This window comes from Triticum aestivum, chromosome 3D (assembly GCF_018294505.1).
Source record: "Triticum aestivum cultivar Chinese Spring chromosome 3D, IWGSC CS RefSeq v2.1, whole genome shotgun sequence".
NCBI lineage: Eukaryota > Viridiplantae > Streptophyta > Magnoliopsida > Poales > Poaceae > Triticum > Triticum aestivum.
The window spans coordinates 567417623-567441554 of NC_057802.1; the positions used below are offsets into that span (position 1 = coordinate 567417623).

A 23932-nucleotide genomic window follows, 5' to 3' on the forward strand; every position below is an offset into this window, starting at 1 on the left:
ATCACTCACAGGTTATGTTTTCACCATTGGTGGTTGTGCTGTGAGTTGGAGAGCAACTTTGCAGTCTATTGTGGCTTGTTCCACTACTGATGCCGAGTATATGGCTATTTCTGAGGCATGCAAAGAAGCTATCTGGTTGAGAGGTTTGTATACTGAGCTTTGTGGAGATTCATCTTGCCCTACCATATTTTCTGACAGTCAAAGTGCCACATATCTTACAAAGAATCCAATGTATCATGAGAGGACAAAGCACATTGATGTCAGATTTCATTATATTCGAGATGTTGTTGCTGAAGGCGATTTGAAGGTATGTAAGATAAGTACTCATGATAATCCTGCTGATATGATGACAAAGCCAGTTCCGACCAATAAGTTTAAGCTTTGCTCAGGCTTAGTTGGTATTTCTCACTAGTCCTATGGACTTTGACGCACAAGGTGTTTATGCTAATTTGGATGGAGTTATTTACTTTCTTCAACTACTGGAGGGAATTTGGATCAAGGTGGAGATTGTTAAATTGTGATCCAAATTATACCATGTTGGACTAGACGTAGTACAACTGGTGTGGGCCTTTGCGTTGGCGTCGACGCGTACGAGTACAACTCGTTTACTTGTCCTACAAGGACTCCTATGTGTTGCCCCTCATATATACACCATGTAGTCGCACCTAAGACGGTCTGTCGTCTCGTGCTTGTAATACTCCTCTGATTGCGCCTTCGTGCGTCCGTGGTCTTCTCCCGCAAGGGTTTCCACGTAAAAATCCGTGTCTATCTGTCTCGTTTATTTCTCGCTATTATCTAACAAGGAGGACAAGGTCAAGCAATTTTTCATGCCTCAAGACGCAGAAGATATCCTTGGTATTCTAGTTCCTAAATATGATGAGAAGGACAACATATGTACATTGATTGGCAATAAAAGGATGACTTGTTCACTGTGCAAAGCGCGTATAGCTATGGATGCAAAGCCACACGTAGAGATAGAAGATTCCATTGCACAATTACCAGATTTCAAGTACCTTCGATGGCCACTTATCTCCATATATTACTCTTCATATTAATGATCCCACATAATCTAAACAGTAACTGTTCCACCTCAAGGCGTTCATAACCAACTCCTAGGATAAAGATGAGCTACTATCAAACAGACAATCCATCTATCTAACAAGTGGTGAAGGATGCACGCCCATTGACAATTAGCATAATGCCACACCGATTATGAGCATGTGAGATCACTAGAAGAATGAGACCAGTAGCCAAAACCCAGAGAAAGATGATGCAGCTTGCAACAACCATGTCATGAACGCCAGGGTGACTGAAAGAGCGAACTGCCGGCAGGCCAGCCGCGAGTATGCCCCACAGAGGTTCACATCCCACATGAAGAAAATTGTCAGGCTCGCGGAGGCACAGGCTCCTGAGAACATGAGAGTCGCCAAGGCCTGCAATGCATTCACAATTGATGTGGTCACTCAGATAGGTCTTTGCTAGCTCAAGATGCCAATAACTGCTTGGTATTTTGACTGTTCTAACAGAAAAAATAAGCTTTGATAAACTATACCGTTGGTTAACCAAAAGTCACGCAAAACATATACAATTTCTTTCTCAAAGTCGGCTAAGTTCGATCGAGCGCATGTGCCAACATTTAGCCGACCTTATTCTCTTAGAGGGAGGCAGAACAAGAACTTAGCCAATAGAGAAGCATGAGTTGCACTTATCCTGATTTTTTTATAGTAAGAACTAATGATAATAAATCTGGGCTGCTCCAGTGCATGCCTTCAGTTAATTCAGACGTAGCTTCATGGATAATAGAGGAGAGAAATTGAACGACTTACCCAGTCAATGACAACAAAGAACAATAGATCATGTGGGGTGTGAAGATCCTTTTTATTCCTGAGAGCAAAGATATCCTTACAAGCAAGGTACAAACTCCACACAAGCTGCAGGGTCAACACTGTATCCATGTAGCTGAAATGAAGAGAGACAGGTCAATTACCAGTCAATTTGAGGGACAGGTCAATTACCAGTCAATTTTCAGCAACCACCTTATCTAATCATAAACCTTTCATAGGGATTATGGCCAATACCAGGTATATAAGCAGTGATTTCAAATCCAGAGGTTAACTGTACTCTGGCAACTTTACGTAAGGCAGAGTCTCAACAAAAACATGCATGTGCCCAAACTTGTTGCAGAGAAGTTGGGTTGAGTGACTTATATTATTTATATACAGGGGATATTAATAAACTATCAAAAACCTTTTGGAATACTCAGCTTGAATACTAGACGGTAACAAGAGATTTGGACACTGCTGACAATCCGGATTCCCAATACCACTAGAAATTTAAAATGTTTCACAGAAAACATTAATGGAGGATAACAGAACACTCCAGTTCTTTTTTCTTTTTTTGGAAAAGGAGGATGCACCTAAACTCGCAAGATTATCGACAATTGAACATACACATATGTATGATGTCGAGCTTTTCGCGAATACGCAAATCTTGCATATCATTCATTGATAGGTAGAAGAGAAATTACATAGACATACAAAAGGAAAAGAAGAAACACCACACAAGGTGTGGGAAAGACACAAGAAGGGATACAACACAGCATAGACTCTCCTAGCTCGAACTCCAGCCTGCGGCAAAGAGACGAGATACAAAGGTATCTGGGCCGCGTCGCGACCAACGCCTGGCACCATCACCGCACGGCCACGCCTCCAGGACGAACCAAATCAACGTACCTCCCACCTAAGTGCCTAGAGGATCAGCAAGTGGGGTGCAGGATCTGGCCGAACTAGGAGGAGAAGCCACGGAGAGAGCGTCATCGAGGCCGTACATAGCGCCCCGGATGCCCACGCCAAGAGGAGCAGCCCGGACCAGCAAAGCGTCCGAAGTCTTCAAACCCAACACACGAGCAACAAGACAGTGCCTTCATGAAGGATACAACGCCGAGCCGCCGTCGCTGTCTGATCTAGCCAAGTAGATCTAGGGTTTCCTCCGATACTCGCGTAGGGGCGCAGAGAAGAGGCCATGGTGGCACCTCCAAGAAGGAAACGACACCCGCAGGTGTCGCTGCCACCAGCATCGGCAAGCCGAGCAAGGCTTTCGCCCGGCCAAATTCCGCACAATCCCAAAGGTTGATGGATCAAGATTCAGAGACAAGGAAACCAAAGCAGGCCGAGACCACAACCACCGGAAGGAGAGCCGCGCCAATCACCGGGAAGATGACATTGGGCACTGCTGGACACACCACCACACACAGCCACCACGGGGCTCGATCCACCGCTCACGGCACACCACAACCAGCACAAGGGAGATGCATGGCTGGGAGCCTAGGACGAGGCTCCGCCGCCAAGAAGACGCCGGGCAACCGGAGGCCAGGGGGAATCAGCCCCACCCCGGCCAGCCAGAGAGGAGGCACGGCCGGGACAAGGTCCTGCCGCCGGGAGGACGCCGGACAGCCAAGGATAGGGGGGTAGGGTGGCCGGGCGAGGTGGTGCGTAGGGGAGGGCGGGGGAGGTGGGACGCGCCGCGCCAGGGCACCGCTGGTGACGGCGGGGAGTATGATGTCGAGCTTGTTGTCCTGTAAACAGGCATGAACTCTGTAATGGAACCGTCTTAGCTAGAACTCCAATAAGGAAATCACCTAATGAAGTATCGATTTCCTTTGTTCCTGTGAGGCAATATATTGATTTATGTTACTATTTTTGTTCGATTTGACTGTTCATACGGGTACCATGAAGCTACAACTTTCTGCTTGCTACTAGAGTGGTGCTCATGAATTTGCAAGAAACTACACAAAGGGGAAGAAAGAAGTAGCATTTGCGGGCGAATGAAATTAGCAGTAGGGGGGCGGAAGTACGCGTAGGCGCTGTAGTTGGAGTAGCCGAAGCCGGAGTCCAACGCGAAGGTGGACGCGGCGGCGAAGGCGCACTGCGACAGCCGCAGCGCCACGCCGCTCCATGTTCCCGGGCTCCCCACTACGCGCTTCATCCCCTGCCTGCCTCTGCTCTGCTTGCTGCGGAGAGGTGAGGCGGAGAAGCCGATGGAGTCCTTCCTGGCGTGGATCTGTGGCAGTTGCTGTGTGCGCTTAGCTCGTGTGGAATGGGATGAGAAAGGTGATGGCTATGAGCAGGAGCCGGAGAGGTGGGGTGAGACGAGACGGGAAAGGCGATGGGGGAGGTGGCGCTTGGCCTGTGTGAGACGAGATGGTGGTGGGGCACCTCTGCCTGCCTGCCTGGTGGTTTTTAAGTTGCAGAGTGAAATGCAAATGGAACGCAGGTGATGACTGAGCATCCACCACGTGGTGTTGGGTACCTCCGGTAGCACATGGAAATTTCGTGGTAGGTTCCTTCCTTGGCCACGTCATTTGAGTTTACATGCATTTCTGTGCACGCGGTTTCTCACCTATTCACCTTTACTCTTGATCCCAGCCTACACTCTTGCTTTTTGTTACTACTCTAAAATCGGGCTCCTTGAACCCTTCCCAAAACGTCTGGGTGGACAGCTCAATCATTGCCCATTCACAAATTCACCACCCAACCAGCTCTCTAATATCCGACGTGAACGTCGGGGTTGACACCTAACCCATGCATGGGGTGGACATAGGGCGTCCGGAGCCCAAAAATATCCCTCTCTGATGACCTTTGTCCTTTTTTGGCATGGCGTGCAGTGGATTCAAGTCCGGCAACTTCATATCCATTGACTAGGACCTCGTGTGGGGATGAGGAGTTAGCCGTTTGGTTGGCTCTCCGTCGGTCCCGGGAGGAAACTCGAGCTCTGTCGTTGCTCCATTGGGAATCCATTGCCTCTACACAAGTGGGGCGCCCTCGGCAGCACGAGCTGTGTAACCGCGGTGGATTCGAAGGCAGCGAGCGGCTCCAGATACAGGCGCGCCCAACCATATGGCCCTGGTTTGGTCATGCTACCCCTGCGATGGCATCTCGCCCCTGCAACGTCGAGCTTTGAATCGGAGGCCAACAACGCCAATGCACATCGCCAGGGATGCTTAGGATACGGCAAAGACGAGGCCGAGGCCCGGTGTGCCCGCCATGAGAGGTCAAACGTGCGACACGCCACGGAGGCCGAGTAGCACCACGCCGCGTCGGACTAGCACGCGGAGGACCAGGCCATGGAGGATGCCCGTGCCCGTATCCCGGCGAAGTGGCTAGCCTTGGGCGGCGCTATGCCCTCTCACTGGAGCAAACTCGGGCAGTTTCTGCCCCCACCACATGCCCCAAAGATGAGGACAACGACTCCTACAGCTCCGACATCAAGGAGATCCTCCCCAAACTGGCCCCCTTGTCTCTGTCCCGTCTCTCTCTCTCTCTCTCTCTCTATATATATATATATATATATATATATATATATATATATATATATATATATATATATATATATATATATATATATATATATATATATATATATATATATCTGTGTGTGTGCGCGCGCACGTCCTTGTATGTTTCCATGTAGATGCCCACCAGATGCGACCCCCCCCCCCCCCCCATCGGATCCGACATCGGCACGTCCTCTCGTCATTTGCAAGGATTAGTTCTGATAGTAGTAGATAGATAAAAAAGAAAAGTAAAAAATTACAACAAGGTATTTTTGGTTTTTATAATATGATTAAATAGACCCGGGGCCATAGTTTTCACTAGAGGTTCTCTCTTGAACGCATAGCATACGGTGGGTAAACAAATTACTATTGGATAATTGATAGAAAAGCACATAGTTATGATGTTATTCATGGCAATTGTCACACATATAGGAATCACGTCTGTGATAAGTAGATTGACTCCTGCCTCCATCTACTACTATTACTCCACCAATCGACCGCTTTTCAGCATGCATCTATGGTATTAAGTTCATGACAAACAGGGTAATGCCTTAAGCAAGATGACATGATGTAGACAAAGTAAACCCAATCAATATGAATAAACCCCGTCGTTTTACCTTTAGTGGCAACAACATAGATATGTGCCTCGCTACCCCTTCTGTCACTAGGTGAGGACACCGCAAGATTGAACACATTACAAAACACCTCTCCCACGGAAGATAAATCATTGTACTTGGTGAAACCAAACAGATAAGTCGGAGAAAAATACAAAGCTATCATAATCATGCATAATAAAGTTTAGAAAAGACTCAATTGCTTTCAATGAATAATCTAATCATAAACCCACAATTCATCGGATCCCAAGAAACACATCGCAAAAGAAGATTACATCGGAGAGAACTCCAAGAAGATCGAGGAGAATATGGTATTGAAGATCAAAGAGAGAGAGAGAAAGTCATCCTACTATTAGCTATGGACCCGTAGGTCAGTGGTGAACTACTCATGCTCACCTGTAGGGTAGCAAGGATGATGTAGAAGCCTTCCATGATCGATTCTCCCTCCGGCAGAGTAACGGAGAAGGCCTCCAGATGGGATCGTGGAAGAACATAATCTTGCGGCGGCAGAAAAAGGGTTTCGGGTGGCTCTCTGTTGGTTTCTGAATATTTGAGAATTTATAGAGGTGGAATTAGGTCAAATAAAGTTGCGTGTGAGTCACGAGCTTAGGGGGCGCCCCACACCCCTAAGGTGCGCCTTGTGAGCTCGTGGCTCTTCCGTATGTCTTCGGGCCTCCTCCGAACCTTCTAGTGTGTCCCTTCCGGTCTAGAAAAAATCATCGTAAAGTTTCAACGTGTTTGGACTTTGTTTGGTACGATTTTTATGAAAAGCCAAAAACAAACAAAAAATAGGAACTGACATTGGGCACTAAGTTAATAGGTTAGTCCCAAAAAAAGTTATAAAATAGCGTATAAATGCATATAAAGCATCCAAGATTGATAATATAACAACATGAAACAATAAAAATTATAGATACGTTGGAGACGTATCACGGAGAAGAACACGAGAGAGAGAGAGAGAGAGAGAGAGAGAGATGCGTTTTGCTCATGGAGAGGAGAGGGGATAAGGGGTTGTTTGGTTTGTTCCTACGTTCGCCCTGCCAAATCCTAGGCGCTGTTGGCACGCCCAGAAAATGGCAAAGGATTCGGCCGCCCACGATTCTCCCAGCGATTTAGTGCAAGAGTAGCAGGAGGGAGCTGGGGCGGGCCGGTGCACCAATATTTTGGAGGTGATCCAAACAACCATCCAAAGCCTGGTCAACGACCGATTTTTTGGTTGGGCACCTCAAAGCTCCAAACCAAATAGCCCCTAAGATCCCGTGTGGTGTGTGGTGTGGATTAGGGACATGTACTCCCATCTCACGTGGGCCACGAGGGCGAGCGCGTTAGCGACAGAGGCAAACAGCTTTGTAGCACTTATGATGGGCCTCGATTGGGTGGCTCGCGCGCGACAGTTTCAGCCGGTTGGCCGGGCTTTTAAATGCAGATAATAGGCCCAACGTCATCCATGTGGGCGACTCTGCGGCATCCCGATATGAGATGGTGTTATGATTTTGGCATTCTTGGGTATTTTTATTTCTTCTAAGGGGAACATGGTTTAATGCGAACACGTTATGAAGTCAGTAAACATGGACCCAAGTCTTACTTTATCCAGTCCAATATCAGTAACCGCCCAACCAAGTGAAAGAAAAGCGGGCCATCATTGTGGCTTCTGCCGCCTCCTCATCCTCACCTTCCTCGGTATCAGAGTTAGGTAGGATACTCGCACATTTAGAAGAAACCTTTAAACTGTCTATCTCCATATGCTTAAGCACCCAATCAACAAACTCACATCATTATCACTCTTTCCTAAGACCCCAACATTCTGTAAGCTCAAAGAAATATGAGTATCTTAAAAGAAAAGAAAGATTTAGCATTTGAAGTACTTGGTGTGCAATCCAAATTTCACGCAACTTGGTGGTGCATCACCTTCGCCAAGAAGTTCTCATCTGTTGGTGAAGAACCGTAGATGGTGACTAGGTGGTGGCCACTACAACAAAGAGGCGTGGCATGCTTTAATCGTATGAGCCACCGGACCCTGGATGTGTGGTCGTCGTGGCCAAGGATGTAGGGCGACATAGAACATGGACACACGACGGGCAACGTGGGCGGATACGGTGCAGCAGGCCCGACCCGTGGTGCCAAAGCGGTCGGTGAAGAAACAAGTGACGACAACCGTTGCCGTCGACCGATCGGGTGGGGCCCACACACCATTGCACATAGAAGGGTTGTGGCAGCAATAATTGGCGAGGTGGAGCGAAGATTGGGCTCGACCGGCCCACGAGCACCCATGCAGGCCGACGGTAGCGGGAGCTCCTATGTCCAGCTCTTTGGGGCAAATCGGCCTCCCGCGAATGGAGCGCCCAACTGGGTCGACCCATCGCGCGTGTAGTGGCCTGACAATTGTAGCAATCGTTTTCTTTTCATTTGTTTTTTTTAAACATGAAAAAGTATTTTTAATTTTTTTTTGAAAACGCTAACATTTTCATAATAACATGAACAATATTTTTAATGTGAAAAAATTTCTATTTTGTTTCTATTTTTTACCATCTTTTGACATTACAAACATTGTCTGAAAACATAAATAGATTTTAAAAATTCCTGACCTTTTGAATTTATGAATAAATTTTTAAGCCAGTAACATTTTTTAAATCTGACCAATTTTTGAAAACAGGAACACATTCTGCAATTCTCTACATTTTCGGAAGTTGTGAACAATTTTATAAAATCCAATAAAATATATTAAAAATGATTTTTTTTGAAAATTCCAAAATAAACTTAGTTTCAAATTTGGAACAATTTCTTAATTTCTGAGTTTTATAGAAAGAGCTTTTTTGTAAAAGGAAAATTTAAAATGTAAAATTTAAAAGAAAAACAAAGAAAGGCGAAAAAAATAAACAACCGAAAAGATAAGTAAAAAAACAGTAAAACCAAACCAGAACCTTCTGAAAGGCTTCCGAAGCTAAATGTGCCGGCCCAACTGGCAGTCTCCGGTTGGAAGCCCTAGCTCTAGCTGGAGGGCTGGGCTGGAATAGAAGTCAGACTCTCGGGGTGGGAGGGCACGATTCCTATTCAGCGCTTGTTATAGTGTTTATTATCGGGTACGCAGTGCACACCCCATTTCAGTACGTATGCACCACGAGTGCCATAAGAGCTGCTCCCCACTACATCTGCAGAATCAGATGCAATGAGCATAAAGCTTGCCTGCAGCCATTGCCTCTACACATTCGTGGTTTTCCGTAACTATCAGCATTTGGTTTTTGTGAAATTTCTAGAAGCTTACAAATGGGTTTGCGAAGGTTGTAGAAGGTTTCAACTGGGTTTTCTCTTGGTATCTTTTGCTATTTAATTTTCTTTTTTTTCCTTGTCAATTATTTTTCCTATTTTCTTTTTATATAAATTTATATATTTTTTGAAATTCATGAGCTTTTAGAAAACTGCAACAAATTTAAATTCATGAACAATTTTTCAAATCCATGAACTTTAAAAAAATGTACAAAATTTTAAAAAACGCAAACATTTCCTAAATTTGTGAAGAATTTTCAAATCATTGAACTTTTCTCAATCTGCGAACTTGTATTCAAATTCATGAACATTTTTCAAACTGTGCTTTTTTTAAATCAGAAAACATTTTTTCATATTCGCGAACAATTTTCAAATCCATTAAAATCCGTGAATAATTTCTCAAATGCACGAACACTTTTTAAATCCATGAAATATTTTAAACTTCATGAACTCATTTTGAAATTCATGAATGTTTTCCAAATCCTTGAACAATTTTCAAATCCACAAACTTAATTTTTATAATTTGTGAACAATTTTCTAATCCATAGAATTTTTTTATTCGCGATCATTTTTCAAAACGGTGATTCTTTTCAAATTCATGAACATTTTGAAAATCTGTGAGCATTTCCAAAATTTTAAATCCCCAATTTTTTTTCAAATCTGTGATGTTTTATCTGAATCCACGAACTTTTTCAAATTCATGCACTTTATGTATGTCTATGGACATTTCTTAAATTCTTTTCTAGTAGTCATTTTGAATGTTGAAGATGATAGCAACGACCACATCTTCGTCTTCGTCTAGCACAAGCTTATCGCCAACGTCACCGTCATCTTCCCCGACTACTTCATCTACTCCGGCAACTGTGAGCAACAATGGCACCTTCTATCTCATGCCGGTTTGAGCTGCAACCGCCGTCGACTCCTCCTCTGCTGGTCCCTCCGTCGACATGGCGTACAATTTGTTCTAGTCCCCATCTACGCATGCTCGGTGCCGGCAACACCGACACGTGCCTTCGTCCACAACGTGTCCCAGGGCTTGGCAACTGCGGTGCGGTGCCTCGTCAACATCGACTTCTTCCCGTCTACGCATGCCCTGTTCTGGCAACACCGACGCATAGTTTCGCTCACGACGTGTCCCCGGGCGTCTCAACCCCGGTGCGGCGCCTCGTCAACATCGGTCATTCCATCTATGCATGCTCATCCTGGCAACACCGATGTGTGCCTTCGCCCACGACGTGTCCCTGGGCTTGGCAACCCGGTGCGGCGCCTCATCAACATTGACTTCTTCCCATCTATGCATGGCCAGTTCTGGCAACACCAACGCGTGCCTTCTCCCATGACGCGTCCCCGGGTTTTGCACACCCGGTGCGATGCCTCGTCAACACTGTCTTCTCCCTGGTGCCCCACTGCACCCCTAACTACATGATACTTCCTTGCGCCCACGGCTCCATGGTGGCTATGTACCTCGACACCGGCCACCCTCGACTCGACATCATCCACGGCGTCCCTCGCACGGCTACCTCGACCACTGCTACACCACCTTACATTCTCAGCTACTTCAACCTCGGCACAAAGGGCTATTGTCTTGCTTGAGAAACTTCACCGGTTTTCACTCCAGTCACAACATCCGCAACACTCCAGTCACTCCAGTCTCAACATCCGCGATGACGATGACACTAGACGGGTGGTCGGTTCCGGTACTGACTCGGCGGAGGCCCAACGCTTTTCCCCCGGCAATGCTCGTCGACGGAGTCGGAGCTGTCTGGTCGTCGGCGCGTGTGGTGGACTGTTTGGCATGGACCCGCGGAGGCCTCGGCGCTTGTTTGCGGTAAGGCTACATCGTTGGTAGTTGATGGTGGAGTCGGAGTCGCCCTCGCGAAAGTGTGATGACGATGACACCGGATTGCAATCTCGACGACGCTCTTCTCCTCGACGGCGTGTGCGCGTTCTTGTGTGGGTTGTCAGGTCGCCCCGTGGGCCTTGTTTTTGCCGACGTGTTGTAACGGTTTTCCACCGGTTTTTCGTTAATTTACTGGGCAACTCTCTTCGACCTTTTTAATGAATCGGGCCCTAAGGGACCGCATTTCAAAAAAAAAGGTTACATTTATTAATCAGTGATAAAAAATTCCAAAAATGTTCACAATTCAAAAAAAGTTACATAAATTTTAAAAAGTGTTGATGTTGTCAAATTTTGTTCAGAATTCAAAAGTTCTTCCCGTTTCAAAAAATTGTTCACAGATCCAAAAGATGTTCTCTTTTCCAAATTTTGTTCAATATATTACAAAATGTCCCTGCTTTCAAAATCCATTCACAAATTAAAAAAAGTTCAGAAATACTAAAAAAATAAACAAAAATTGGAAAGAGTTTGTGAATTTGAAAAATAATCAGGGATTTAAGATAAATTGCCAATTTATAAAAAACTTAGCGAATTTAAGAAAATTTTCACGTATCTGAAAAAAATCAATAATTTATGATAAATTGAAAAAATTATAATTTTTTTGCCAATTTAAAAAGGGAAAAAATAAAAAAAAACAGATGAAAACCCGGCCATGGAAGTGCTGCACTTTTGTCGCACGACAATATGGAGATGAAGTAGTAATAAAGCACAGCAGGTGACATTTCCCGGTTGGTTACTGCTGTTCAAACTTAACCAGGTTTGTGCTTCGAATCCCAACTTCCCTCACCATTTTTTTGAAAGTAAAAAAAAGGAAATAAAGTAAATGGGCCAAGCCCAATCTGCAAGGGGGGGTGTAATGTACGGAAACTGGGCTGACTGGGCTGCTGCAGTTGGTGGTGAGGGAGCCCACCTTTCCCAGGGTTGGGTGTGCATAATTGTCCACATTACTGGGACCTGGACCTGGCTGTCAATTTCTTGGAAGATTTGTCTTGAGCACAAACTTCTTTTCAAGGCAATTGGGAGTGATTGCTGTGGATCACTCTACTACAGTACTATTCACATGCAGTTAGTGAGACTCCCAATGTTTGCTGGACCGAGTAGTAGTACTTTCTATTGCCACCAACATGTCCTTTTTAGGCTGGTGATGAACTAAACGCATGAAAGAGCTGTTGGATTTTTGCAATATGCTTTCAAATAAATCTTTTTTTTTGAAAAGGGGATTCCCCGGCCTCTGCATCAGGTGGATGCATACGGCCACTAAATCTAGTACGCCTTTATCAGTTTAAGATTGTGCAGGCCTTGAATACCTTTATGCTGGGAATTATATTAATCGATTAGTTGCTATGCTGTTTTTAATGGATGCTGCTGCAAACTACGATCTAAACTTTTCTGTCAATGAATATATATTGCTTCCTTCTGAATTTATGAACCAGGTTGAAACTATAGAGCAGGACTAAACTGAACTTCCTTTTGAAAATGTATTCCACTCTCTTTTTTGTTTTGTTGAAGAGATAAAATTCCATTGCACAATAACTAGAGCATTTTTCAGGTACCTTCGACGGCGACTTATCTCCATATATATTACTCTTCATACAAGTTTTAGAGTGGTTGGGCTTTTTTAGAATCGTTCGTTGATGTCAATCTAACGGCAGACAAATACGAAGTACTGGGTAGTACTCCGATTAAAGTACGCGAAAGTACTAAAACGAGTGGGGCCGGTACTCGTGACAAGGTGGGGACGCGTTTTAATATAGGGGCAGTTTAGTCCTAGAAAAATTTGCACGCGCCGCCCCTCTCGTCGAATGCAAAACCGCCGCCATGGTGCTACACCTTCCACAATTACTCATCGACGGCCATCTTCGCCCTCTCCTCCAAGTCCACCGCAGTCATCTCCTCCTTCTCGCCGCTGCAACTTCTCTCCACTCAGGAACCCCCCCCACCCACCCCCACCCCCTCTTCCATCGAAGCAAGAATCGGCAGATCGAGCTGATGGCCGGCGGCGAGAACACCGACTTCGTGCAGATCGCCGGCGGCGACCAGGTCAAGTTGGCCAGGTTGAGGGAGATCCGTTCTTGGTTTGACAACACAAGGCAGATGAGCTGGACGGCAATGGCCACTCTCAAGAATTTGACGAAGAAGGAAAGGGCAAAGCTTTGCCCCCCGCCCGCACAACCGATTCACAAGATCGAGATCCTCCTCTAGGCGATGGAGCAGGCCAATTCGTCCAGCAAGTGGACCAGGCGGAGGTGGTGGGCGTTCAGATCCAGGGTAGAGCATCCACTGGATCAGGAACCCACCGTGCACGAGGTGCCGTTGCAGATTGTGCAGCCTCCAACCGAGTCATCGGAGACTCCGAAGCACAAGATGAGGAGGACAGTGGTCGCGACCTCGCTTCCCCGCCGTTCTCCACGCTTCCCTCGCCGCTCTCCTCGTCTGAACGGCGGCGGTAGCTATGTTTAGAGTAAGCTTCCCCACTCCTCATCTTCCTACTGCTCGTGCTTACATCGTGGTGATACTGATCGTAATAGCTCAGAGAGGGAATGCTATATGGCATTTTAATCTCAATGAATTGCATGAATATTTGAGTACATGGATTTGGAGGATGATTATGATGTATGTGAACCCTAGGAAAAATTAGTAATGTTCTAGTGGTAGACACTGAAATATTTCGGTACACACCGGTAGGCACGAAATATTTCGGTACCGCCCTAGGCAAAATTTGTAATGTTGTAGTGGTGGACACTGAAATATTTTGGTACACACCGGTAGGCACTGAAATATTTCGGTACTGCCCTAGGCAAAATTTGTAATGTTGTAGTGGTGGACACTGAAATATTTTGGTACACACCGGTAGGCACTGAAATATTTCGGTACTGCCCTAGGCAAAATTTGTAATGTTGTAGTGGTAGACACTGAAATATTTCGGTACACACCGGTAGGCAATGAAATATTTCGTTACTAGAATTTCAGTACACACCAATGCACACTGAATTATTTCAGTACTGCAGTTTCAGTACACACCGGTACACACTGAAATATTTCAGTACTGCAAATTGTATACAAAGTTGGCATTTTGTCATGTATTTGTGAATTAATCCATGCATCATATGTCCTAACTTTGTACATGAGTTTGGGTCAATTTCATGTCTATTTATTGTTAAAATTATTGTCATGCCATGAAACACAAGACAAGTCACTGACCCAAGCTTGCAAAGATGCCATATCAATGTTGCTGATATGAATATGCATGTTTTCACCAAGTGTTGTGTCTGAATTAGAACTGAGCATTCTTGATGGTATCCATGGATCTAGAACTCCTATGAATTTGCTCATGTTGGATGTTTTGTTCTCCATCATTTGTACTAGCATTCCGTGCGATTAGATGCCATGACAAGACCCCTGGCGAATTTATTTTCTTGCCTCCAACATCCCATGTGTGTTTTGCAGGAAAAAACCTGGAGTTCACCAGGCTGGCTGAAGTTGTGAGGCTGGGAGGCTGATGGTGCTGCTACTGGCTGATCCTTCTTCTTTCAGCTTTTGTTCGTCCTTTCTCAAGCCGTTGGACCAGGGCTACTTCCCTATGTGCTGTTAATGTATTAAGTAGTTCCTTCCAATTTGTAGTATTAGTTAGTTTGAATGTGGAATTACCTTAATTTTTAGGAATGAAATGTTGCTTTGTATGACCAAGGGTTTGATACCTTAATCTTTGGATAATTAATTATGTGAACTGTTGGATGTGGCGCACAACGAAACGCCTCTACCATTGATACTAGTTCAACATGTCGGTCCAATTAGAGACCAACCACTACCATATAGAACAGTTAGCATTTCATACTACAACCTGGCACGTACAAAACATCACAAAGTGGAATAATCCCAGCGAGTAGACCACTAAATACCGAAAACATCACAACATGTCAGAAGTGTTTTAAGCATTTTATCGTTGCAAAAACCTTAGAAAATCCATACAAATGCCGACAACCTTAGCAAACTAGTCATGATTGCTTTTCATGTTGATACAAAGATGTAGAAAAATATTGGGTCCGTTTACAACCTTAGCAAACTTGCTTCTCATGTTTACATCACGGCCGCCGGGTGAAGGAGGAGAAAAGCCCACCTACCTAACATGAGTTTTCTCACACACCACGGCCTGCATACGACTACAAACCCAGTGATATGGGCCACGATGCAGGCCCGTGGGTGGTTACAGAATGGAAGACGAACAACACGAGCCCCACGAGCCCCACGATCACGATAACGACGAGCGCCTCCCTCACGCGACGAACCGCCTCCCCCAGAACTCAAAAAGGCACCTTCTCCTCCATTCCTCCCTCATTATGCGAACCACGTCCATCTACTCCACAAACTGCAACCACCGTCTCTGTCTCAAAACGGCCGTCGCTGGAGAAGGGCAATGGCGGAGGAGCCGTCTACCAAGCGTCACTGTGGCGAGACGTCCGACCAGAGCATCAAGGAAGAGCAGAGCATCAAGGAAGACGACGTTCAGGTCCCCAGTGAGAAGCGCGACTACACCACCAAACTTGACAAGGTGGAACTCCACGGCAAAGAGACGCTGGAGGTCGTCTGCACCAGCAATCCAGACACTGCCGACGAAATGCTCATGAGGCTCTTCATGAAAGCCGTCGGCAGGTATCCTAGATTCGTCGGCGTTGATGTGGAGTATACCAGGGATGACGAACCTCCGCAGTACACAGCAGTTCTGCAGTTATGCATGGATGAACTCTGCCTGGTCTACCACATCGCTGCGGCCACAAAATGGTGAGCCATCCTACTCATATACCCTAGTTTCTCAACTACATGTACTAGTGTAGATTGTGAAGTGGACGCACTAGTGTGGTTTCTCAAGTACATGCACTGGCATAGATTTTTACCCTGATGCACTGGATTAGTATCTTAAAATCTTGCACCAGATTAATCACCAAACTTGATATACTAGTGTAGTTTCTGATCTTGATGCATTAGTGTTGTGTCTACCGCTGTGGATGCATTAGTGTTATTTTCTGAAGTTGATGCACTGGACTAGATGTATTAGTGTTGTATCTACTAGTGTAGTTTCTGATATACTAGTGTAGTTTCTGATATTGATGCATTAGTGTTGTGTCTACCGGTGTGGATGCACTGGACTAGATGTATTAAAAGTTGTTTATGAAGTTGATGTAGTGAAGTAGTTTGCTGTAGTGTTATTTTCAACTGTATGATCCAAAAAGAGAAATAACATCATGTACTTCATGCATTCATCACTCGTATTGTTTGGTTCTAGCACTAGCATTGTCACACTTTGCCACAATTTTTTGCCAAGTTTGCCTAAGGTTAGTTCATCAAAATGAGGGCCACAAGTTGGCAAGCCTAAGGGGATCTTGCCACACTTTTTGTGTGTATGCCATGTGGGACCCAAGTGTGGCTTGCCTAAGGTGTGGCTTGAACCAAACACACACCTAAGTTGGTCAAACTTGCCTAACCTTAGGTGTGGCAATCTTTGGCAAACTTAGTCACAAACCAAACAACTCCTAAATCTTCAAAATTACTACTAATCTTCAATATGCCTCTCCCCTTGAAGGCCCAAGCGCCTCAAGAGCTTCCTCCAGGAGAAGAAGTTGTTCACCTTTGCCGGTTTCAGCATTCATAATGACAAAGAGATGCTGAAGATGTTTGGTTTGGAGATCAACCCCGAAAAGTACATCGACATTCAGAAAAACTATAGAGTTCCATATGCCGGCAGAAAGAAGCAGTACGACTCCTTGGCTGATGTTGCAGCCAGTGTCATCCACCCATTTTACCAAAACATGAAGAAGAAGATCAACAGGACCGAAGACCATAAACTGTGGGGGATCAGCCCGCTGCCAGACTACCTCATCGAGTACGCAGCGAAGGATGCGTACGCCACCTACAAGGCTTGGAAGATAATAGACAACATCAAATCAGGTGTGGAAATTTCAGAAGCACATGAGGCTGACCACTGCCACTACGCGGCATGAAGAGAGATCAAAGTCTGCCTTCAAGTTGCTAGCGCAGTGTCCTTTTATGATATCTATGTTTCTTTGTTGTTCGGTGTGTCTGAACTTATGTCCTATGGTGTGTCTGAACTTATGCTGTGCGGTGGTTGATCTGCCGTTTATCTTAAGAGTTTGCTGCTACTCTGGTTTAGTGTTCCAAGTTGTTAATACTATTTTGGTGATGCATGACAAGCCTTGTACAATGCTTGATGCGTACGGTGGTGCTTAGAAAAATAAACAGGGTTTTTCTGAAGCACTGGTGCCTATTTCTACAGGAGAGACGCCTAGTTAAGCGTCTACCCTGTACAAATAAGCACCTGTGCTTAAGAAAAGCTTCGTATTTTGTTTATGCATTATTTCAAATTCATAGTAGCTTGTGAATGGAACTTTGTGGCAGCCAGCCTCTACCATTAGTTACCAGTTAATAATAGTTGCAATCCATCACAAGCAATAGTACCTAGATATGAGTAGATATAGGTACGGTAATACATGACAAGTACTCGCAAACAAGAGCTAACATAACAAGTTCTAAATGAGGTGGATGGTGATCATCATCCTCAAGTCATGGCGACTGGTGTTCGCAATAGTGAGTAGGATGGCCTGTCCTACCCGAAGATTCTTGCCACGAAGGAACTTCTTCCAGCCTGCCCTTCTCAAGATAGTGCGACCGTCCGTGTCCACTGCATAGGCACAGCTGGTGATGGAGCCCGTTCTGGTAAGGCGTAGTCCAGCAGCCATGCCTTCTTCGTCCGGGTCGATGCCACAGCTATCAAGTAACCTCTTAGGTAATTTCTGAAAACAGTTGACATGATATATGATCCTGTCACGTGCAATTATCAACAAAGCATACACTTCAAGACACATATATCATTGGATTCAACACTGAGCATATATATCATCACATCACTACACTATACGCCAAGCATCAAATTACTACAGTAATTAGGCATATCATTAGATTACTGCGTACACTAAGCATATCATCGCATATTACTACACTACATGCATGTCATAAAATTCTTCACTAAATGAATTCTAAACTAGGCCTCTCATCACAGTACTACAACATGCATATCATATGAACTACTACACTAACTAAGTATGCATATCATGTAATTACCACACTAAGTGACATACCATGATATGCCGTTTAACATTCGTCCTTGTGAGGCGGGTCACGAATGGCTTCCCTAGGTAGTCTTCACGTAGCGGAAGCATGTCCCAGAGGTTGCCGATTTCCTCGTCGCCCAGTCTGAGTCCTTGGGCATACAGGTATTCAACAAGTGGGTTCTCATCATCATCTGAATCGTCATCATCTGAATCAGCACCATCTTCCTCCTCATGAACTTCATCCTCACTATCCGGAATCAAATTTAGATAGATAACAGAAATCCTGGGCCTATCTCTTCTGAACGAGAAGCGGATCAATTCACCCCCACTAAGACGCATGCGGGCGATGAAACGATCCCAATCATCTCCTCCTATCTGGGTTATCTTTCGCCCCTTCTCGACCTGCATAGTGTATGGGTCCCCAAGAGCGTCGAAGGTCACGGTGTCTCCGATGAGCTCATTGAATGGAAATCTCACATTGCATGGTACGATCTGTGTAAGATAAAAACAAATAACAGACACAATACATTAGTGGAAATAGCAAAAAAAAAGAATGTACTGTCAGAAGGTTCATATAAATTGTTACCGCTGCAACAACAAAAGAAGGCTGGAAGTAGATGCCGAACAGCGTGACAGTAGAAAGGCTGGTCCGGCACCGTGAGTTGCAGCGTCCACATGGTGCTTCCTCCATTCTACACAGAACATGTTGAACTCTAAGTTGAATTGTACATAGTACAATACAAAGATCATACATATAATAAATCATAGTGATAACCTATACTGGCAATGGCCAATCAATCTATTTACTATCATCTACGTAATAAAGCAATGCCAATGACAATGGCAATGCCCGTCTCATCTAAACCTGGGAATAGTTCGGCATCCAAACTAAAACGAGTGCAATCCACGGCACACATCAAAACCAAACCAATCCAGATATTATCATTTAGAATCTAGACCAAACCGAACTATACATGCTAGTCATCCAACCCACTCCAAACCGTTTTCAACTTTTGGATCTAGATCAGACATGACATCGAGAGATCCGACGAGCTCCGGCCGGCAACAGCCAATCGGCTCAGATCCGCCTCCGTAGGAGACGCGGTTGGGGAAGGGAAGAAGAGGGGAGATCTCACGTACTTGCCGGAGTTGGCGGCGGCCGCGCACCGGCAGCGAAGAGAGGGGTCATCGGGAGATGGCGGCGGCGGCGGCGCTGGTCGAGAAGGGGAGAAAGAAAGATGTGGAGTGGTCGAGACGGGGAGAAAGAAAAATGTGGTACATGTGGTGGCGTGGTTGTGTGGATGACAAGGGGACCCACTTGTGAGACCGCGTGCACGACCGCCACGTCCCCACGTGGAATGGGGACGGCCGGGTGGGTGTGTCAAGTCAAATCGGCACCCGCGGCTTCTCGGTAATTCCAACAGGCAGGAGCAGTGCATTTCCTCCCCAAATCGGGTAGAAAACCCTCGTCCTCTCCCGAACCTAACCACCCTCTCTTCCTTCCTCACCACCTCACCACCCTCTCCTCCTTCCTCACCACCCTCCTCCCTTCCTACGCCTCCCTCCTCCTGCCTTCGACCGACGATGAAACGCGGGCGTGAAGATGCGGCGGACGAGCCGGAGGCAACCATCGGAGCAGAGTAGTCTGCTGCCGTGGCTGCAGCCGTGGGTGGAGCGGCTGAGTCCGCCGTAGCGGTGAAAGCTGGCGGTGCAGCGACCTTGTGCCTGCTCCCGCTTCCATCGCAGCCGTGGAGGCACCCGTCGGCGAGCAGAAGGTCGGGGAAGATCTGGAGGAGGAGGAGATGAGAAGGCTTAAGCGCAAGGTGCATGACGAAATCGAAGAGCTCTACGAGGAGAACGCCATAAAGGAGTTCGACGTAGATTGCAGGAAGGGCAGCGACTTCGACGAGGATGCCATCGACGAGCTATCTGAGGTAGTACTCTGTTTTTTGCTCTGTTTTTTTCATGACAGTGGGGTTTTTCTTGTTAACTAGATGAGCATCAATTTCACTTGGGCGTGCTAGTTGTACATATGTAGGATTGTAGGGATTTAGCATAGATCTTCATGTTGGATCTGGATTTTTAAATCTGATTCCAGCAGATACTCTGGTTTTTTTCATGGCATTGAAGTTTTTCTTGTTAACTAGATGAGCATCAAATTCATTAGGGCGTGCTAGTTGTACGTATGTAGGATTGTAGGGATGTAGCATAGATCTTCATGTTGGATGTGGAATTTTAAATCTGATTCACATTCTGATTCCAGCAGATACTCTGTTTTTTTTCATGGCATTGGGGTTTGTCTTGTTAACTAGATGAGCATAAGTTTCACAAGGGATACATTAATGAAAGAAGTGGGGTAATGAACCCAAATACAAGAAAATGTTCATGGCAGGGATACATTAATGAAAAAAGTGGGTTAAACAATGGATATATGGCAGGATTCTCCATTGGCTTCCCCAGGACAGTGACAAAATGCTGCAGTTCCTGATTCATTTTAGTTTATGTAGATGAATTAATTTGCACACATGTTCATAGATGATCAGTTTGCACACATGTTCATAGATGATCCATTTGCAAATTCTGTACAGATTTCCATTTTGCAAAGGAAGTGATTGCTCCCTTAATAATTATGGGCTGACACAAAATCAAAACATTTCATGTAGCCAATTTATTCATGTCTTCAATTTTTCTCCCCCTGTAAGTATCTCGCACCGATTGTATATATTAAGGACCTACGTATTCTATGATACAAACATCTTCAATATGTGGCAACCTTATGTCGGCGATTGTATGTAGGCTAAGCATCATGAGACGGCACAGTCGCCATCCACTCGAGACATTGCGATAGAGTCACCCGTTCAATGCCACATCACTCCACCCCAACAACATATCTTCAATTCTCCCATTGTAAGTACCTCGCAACGATGCCATACCCAAGATATGGTATGACCTTTTAAAATTTGTGTGTAAACCCACTGTCGACGTTTCATACGCAGGATAAGAAACGTGTGATGGCAGAGTCCCCAGTCACATCACATGAAGGATACATTCCACATAACAAGGTGAGAAGGTTTGAGCTGGCACAATCCCCAGTCACTCCACATGAAGGATACATTCCACAAAAGCAGGTAACAACACCGCAATGTTGCTATGCACATAAAAAATTATGTTTGCCCCTTTACTCATTGAATGTATTAACTCTGATGTGAGATACTAGGTGCTGGTCATGGAATTTTTTGTTAGTAGGGATGATGAGATGTCACATGTCCCGAGAGCATACTTTGATGAACACCCGGCAGAAGTCAGAATTTTTGAACCCGCCAAAGTGACCTACAATCTCATTATGAGTGAAATGAGAGATACTTTTGGTTGCAAACTGGGAGCAGAACTGTACTACTTCTTACCCGAGTCTGCGTGGAAGCTGCCAGAAGGAATGTTCTTGATTGCAGGACCAGATGATGTAGAAAAAAAATGCTTTCTGATCTGAATGGCAGCAAGACATGTCACCTGTACATTGTGTACAATAGAACTACGGGTTGTTTTCCCGAGGATGACATTGATCCAGAGGTTCAAATTTTACATGTTACATGCATCTAGTTTATGGCTACGTCATTTTTAAGTTCTTCCTAATACAATTCCTATGGCTTTCTACAGGAAGTGAGAATCCAAGAAATGGAGGGTCTTGCTAGAGAGTTGGCGGAAAAAGAACAAGAACAACTTCAGTTGTATGGTTACATTGATGTTAAAGAGAAAAAGATTGAAGCACATGGGTCGTCGCCAAGCCCGACGCAATCTCCAACGTCGCAACGCAAGAGGTCACTGGATTTTGGCAGTGCAGAAGACCATATGGAGTAGGCTCAATTGTTTTTCAACCAGTTTAAGCTTCAAACCAGGATTATTTTGTTGCAAACAAACATTTTTTTTCTGTTTCACACTATGTTCGCAATTATGGTACAATTTATTCATGAGACAGTTCTTTGAACAACAATGCATGTGTTTTATGATCAATCATACAGTTGTTTCTGAGTTGTTTGTGAGATGGCATTGCATCTAAAGAAGTTTCCATCTATAAAACTTGTAAAAAATCATTTATGTTGTCTTTGTTGAAACTGTTTTTTCGTGCCTTTCATCTACACGTGTAATCATTATAGCCTAAAAAACCATACAACGTCGCAAAACAAATTCCAGTTGGCATGGATGCTTGTCATGTTGGTACAAGGGTTTCAAAATTTTTTTGGGTCCATTTCAAGCATGCCGAAAAAATCCGTCTTCCCAGACGGAACATCCCCTGCTACCCGAACGGCTAAGTTGAATGGCACCAATTTTTTCCATCAAGCGCGCAAGCACACCCCCGTGGGCCGCGTGAAATCTGAGCTAACCCCAAAACTTGCTGGTTTTAACGTCAAATAAGATAGAAATATCAAGGGAAGAAGATAGAAATAGCAAGCAAAACACAGATAACCAACAACATATCAAATAGACGGGTAGAAATCATAACATAGTTCGGATAGATAAAGTTCACGGTAGAACCAACAACATGATTTAATAGAAATATTTAAAAGGTAAAAAACTTGCCCTAACACGCTAGGGCAAGACAAGCTGACGAGACCGGGCCTTCACCACCATCTTCACTGCGCCTCCTCTCCAGTGCTCCTCTCCACCCCGTCCTCGCCGATGTAGTAGGGGAGGGTGTGCATACCGTCACGGGTGGGGAAGACGCAGTCGAAGTTTGTGAAGATGTTGTGGGTTGTGAATGCGATGAATTCGCATCCACACCAAAACACCTTGCCGAGGAGGTAGTACGCATCAAATCTGTTGGTGAAGGTGACGGTGAGCCCTATCGGCGGAGACCAGGAGTTTGGACGCACTTCATCCAGTCGGAACATCACCGGCGAGCCCGCCGGGAGGTGGGCGAAGCCCGCACGGAGGAACCACTGGGAAAAGCCCCTTGCACCCCTCCAGCGTGAGAATGCCCACACGCGAAGCGTGCTCTCCACGACAACGCCGGCCGGATACTGTCTCTCCGGCACGGTCGGTGGGAGCCGGTAGGTGGGGCCGTTGTACTGCATCCTCGCGGCTCGCTCAGAGAGTGCTCTGGGTTTGGGGAAGAAAAGAAGGGCGACGCAAATGGATGTGTGCAGAAGGTGAGGGCTGGTGGTTTAAATAGGGAAAGGGGAAGGGAAGGGAACCGACCGCGCTTACGTTCAAACTAGCCGCGTCGAACGATCCATATGCCACTTTAATTGCCATGTTGAATAGATGCGGGTGGATCAAAAAAGTGTGAAACCAAGGCTTTAATTGCCATGTTGAATACATGCGGGTGGATAAAAAAAGTGTGAAACCAAGGTTTTAATTGCCACGTTGAATCGAAAAGTGTGAAAACAAGGTTTTAATCGCCTCGCTCGCATGCATGCACGTCCGCCACCCGCGCATGCAAACCCACGTCGCCGCCCTTCCCATGCATGCAGGCCTCAGGCGCAGACAACGAGATGGCCCAACGGTCCATCCAGCGACCCAGCGGGTGAGGCTGGCGTGGGACGGCCCACCCGAATTAGGCCCAAGCGAGCTTCGCGCCGGGCACATCCCAGGGGTGCAGGGAGTTTAGTCCCACCTCGCCGAGCGAGGGGAGCTAGCACCGGTTTATATAGCGGGCTGAGCTTTCCCTCTCAAGTTCCTTTCTAAAGCGGGCAGCACATTGCCT

General features: G+C 45.6%; 1 protein-coding gene across 1 annotated transcript; it reads right to left on the bottom strand.

The window, feature by feature from the left end:
• Nucleotides 1–1003: 1003 nt before the first annotated feature.
• LOC123075498 (CASP-like protein 5B3) lies at nt 1004–4194 on the bottom strand. The gene is made up of 3 exons (XM_044498088.1): nt 3854–4194; nt 1827–1959; nt 1004–1433 (listed from the first exon to the last, which is right to left on the bottom strand). The coding sequence occupies exons 1-3, from the start codon at nt 3982–3984 to the stop codon at nt 1230–1232; spliced, it is 468 nt and encodes a 155-aa protein (XP_044354023.1). The 5' UTR covers nt 3985–4194; the 3' UTR covers nt 1004–1229.
• Nucleotides 4195–23932: the final 19738 nt, after the last annotated feature.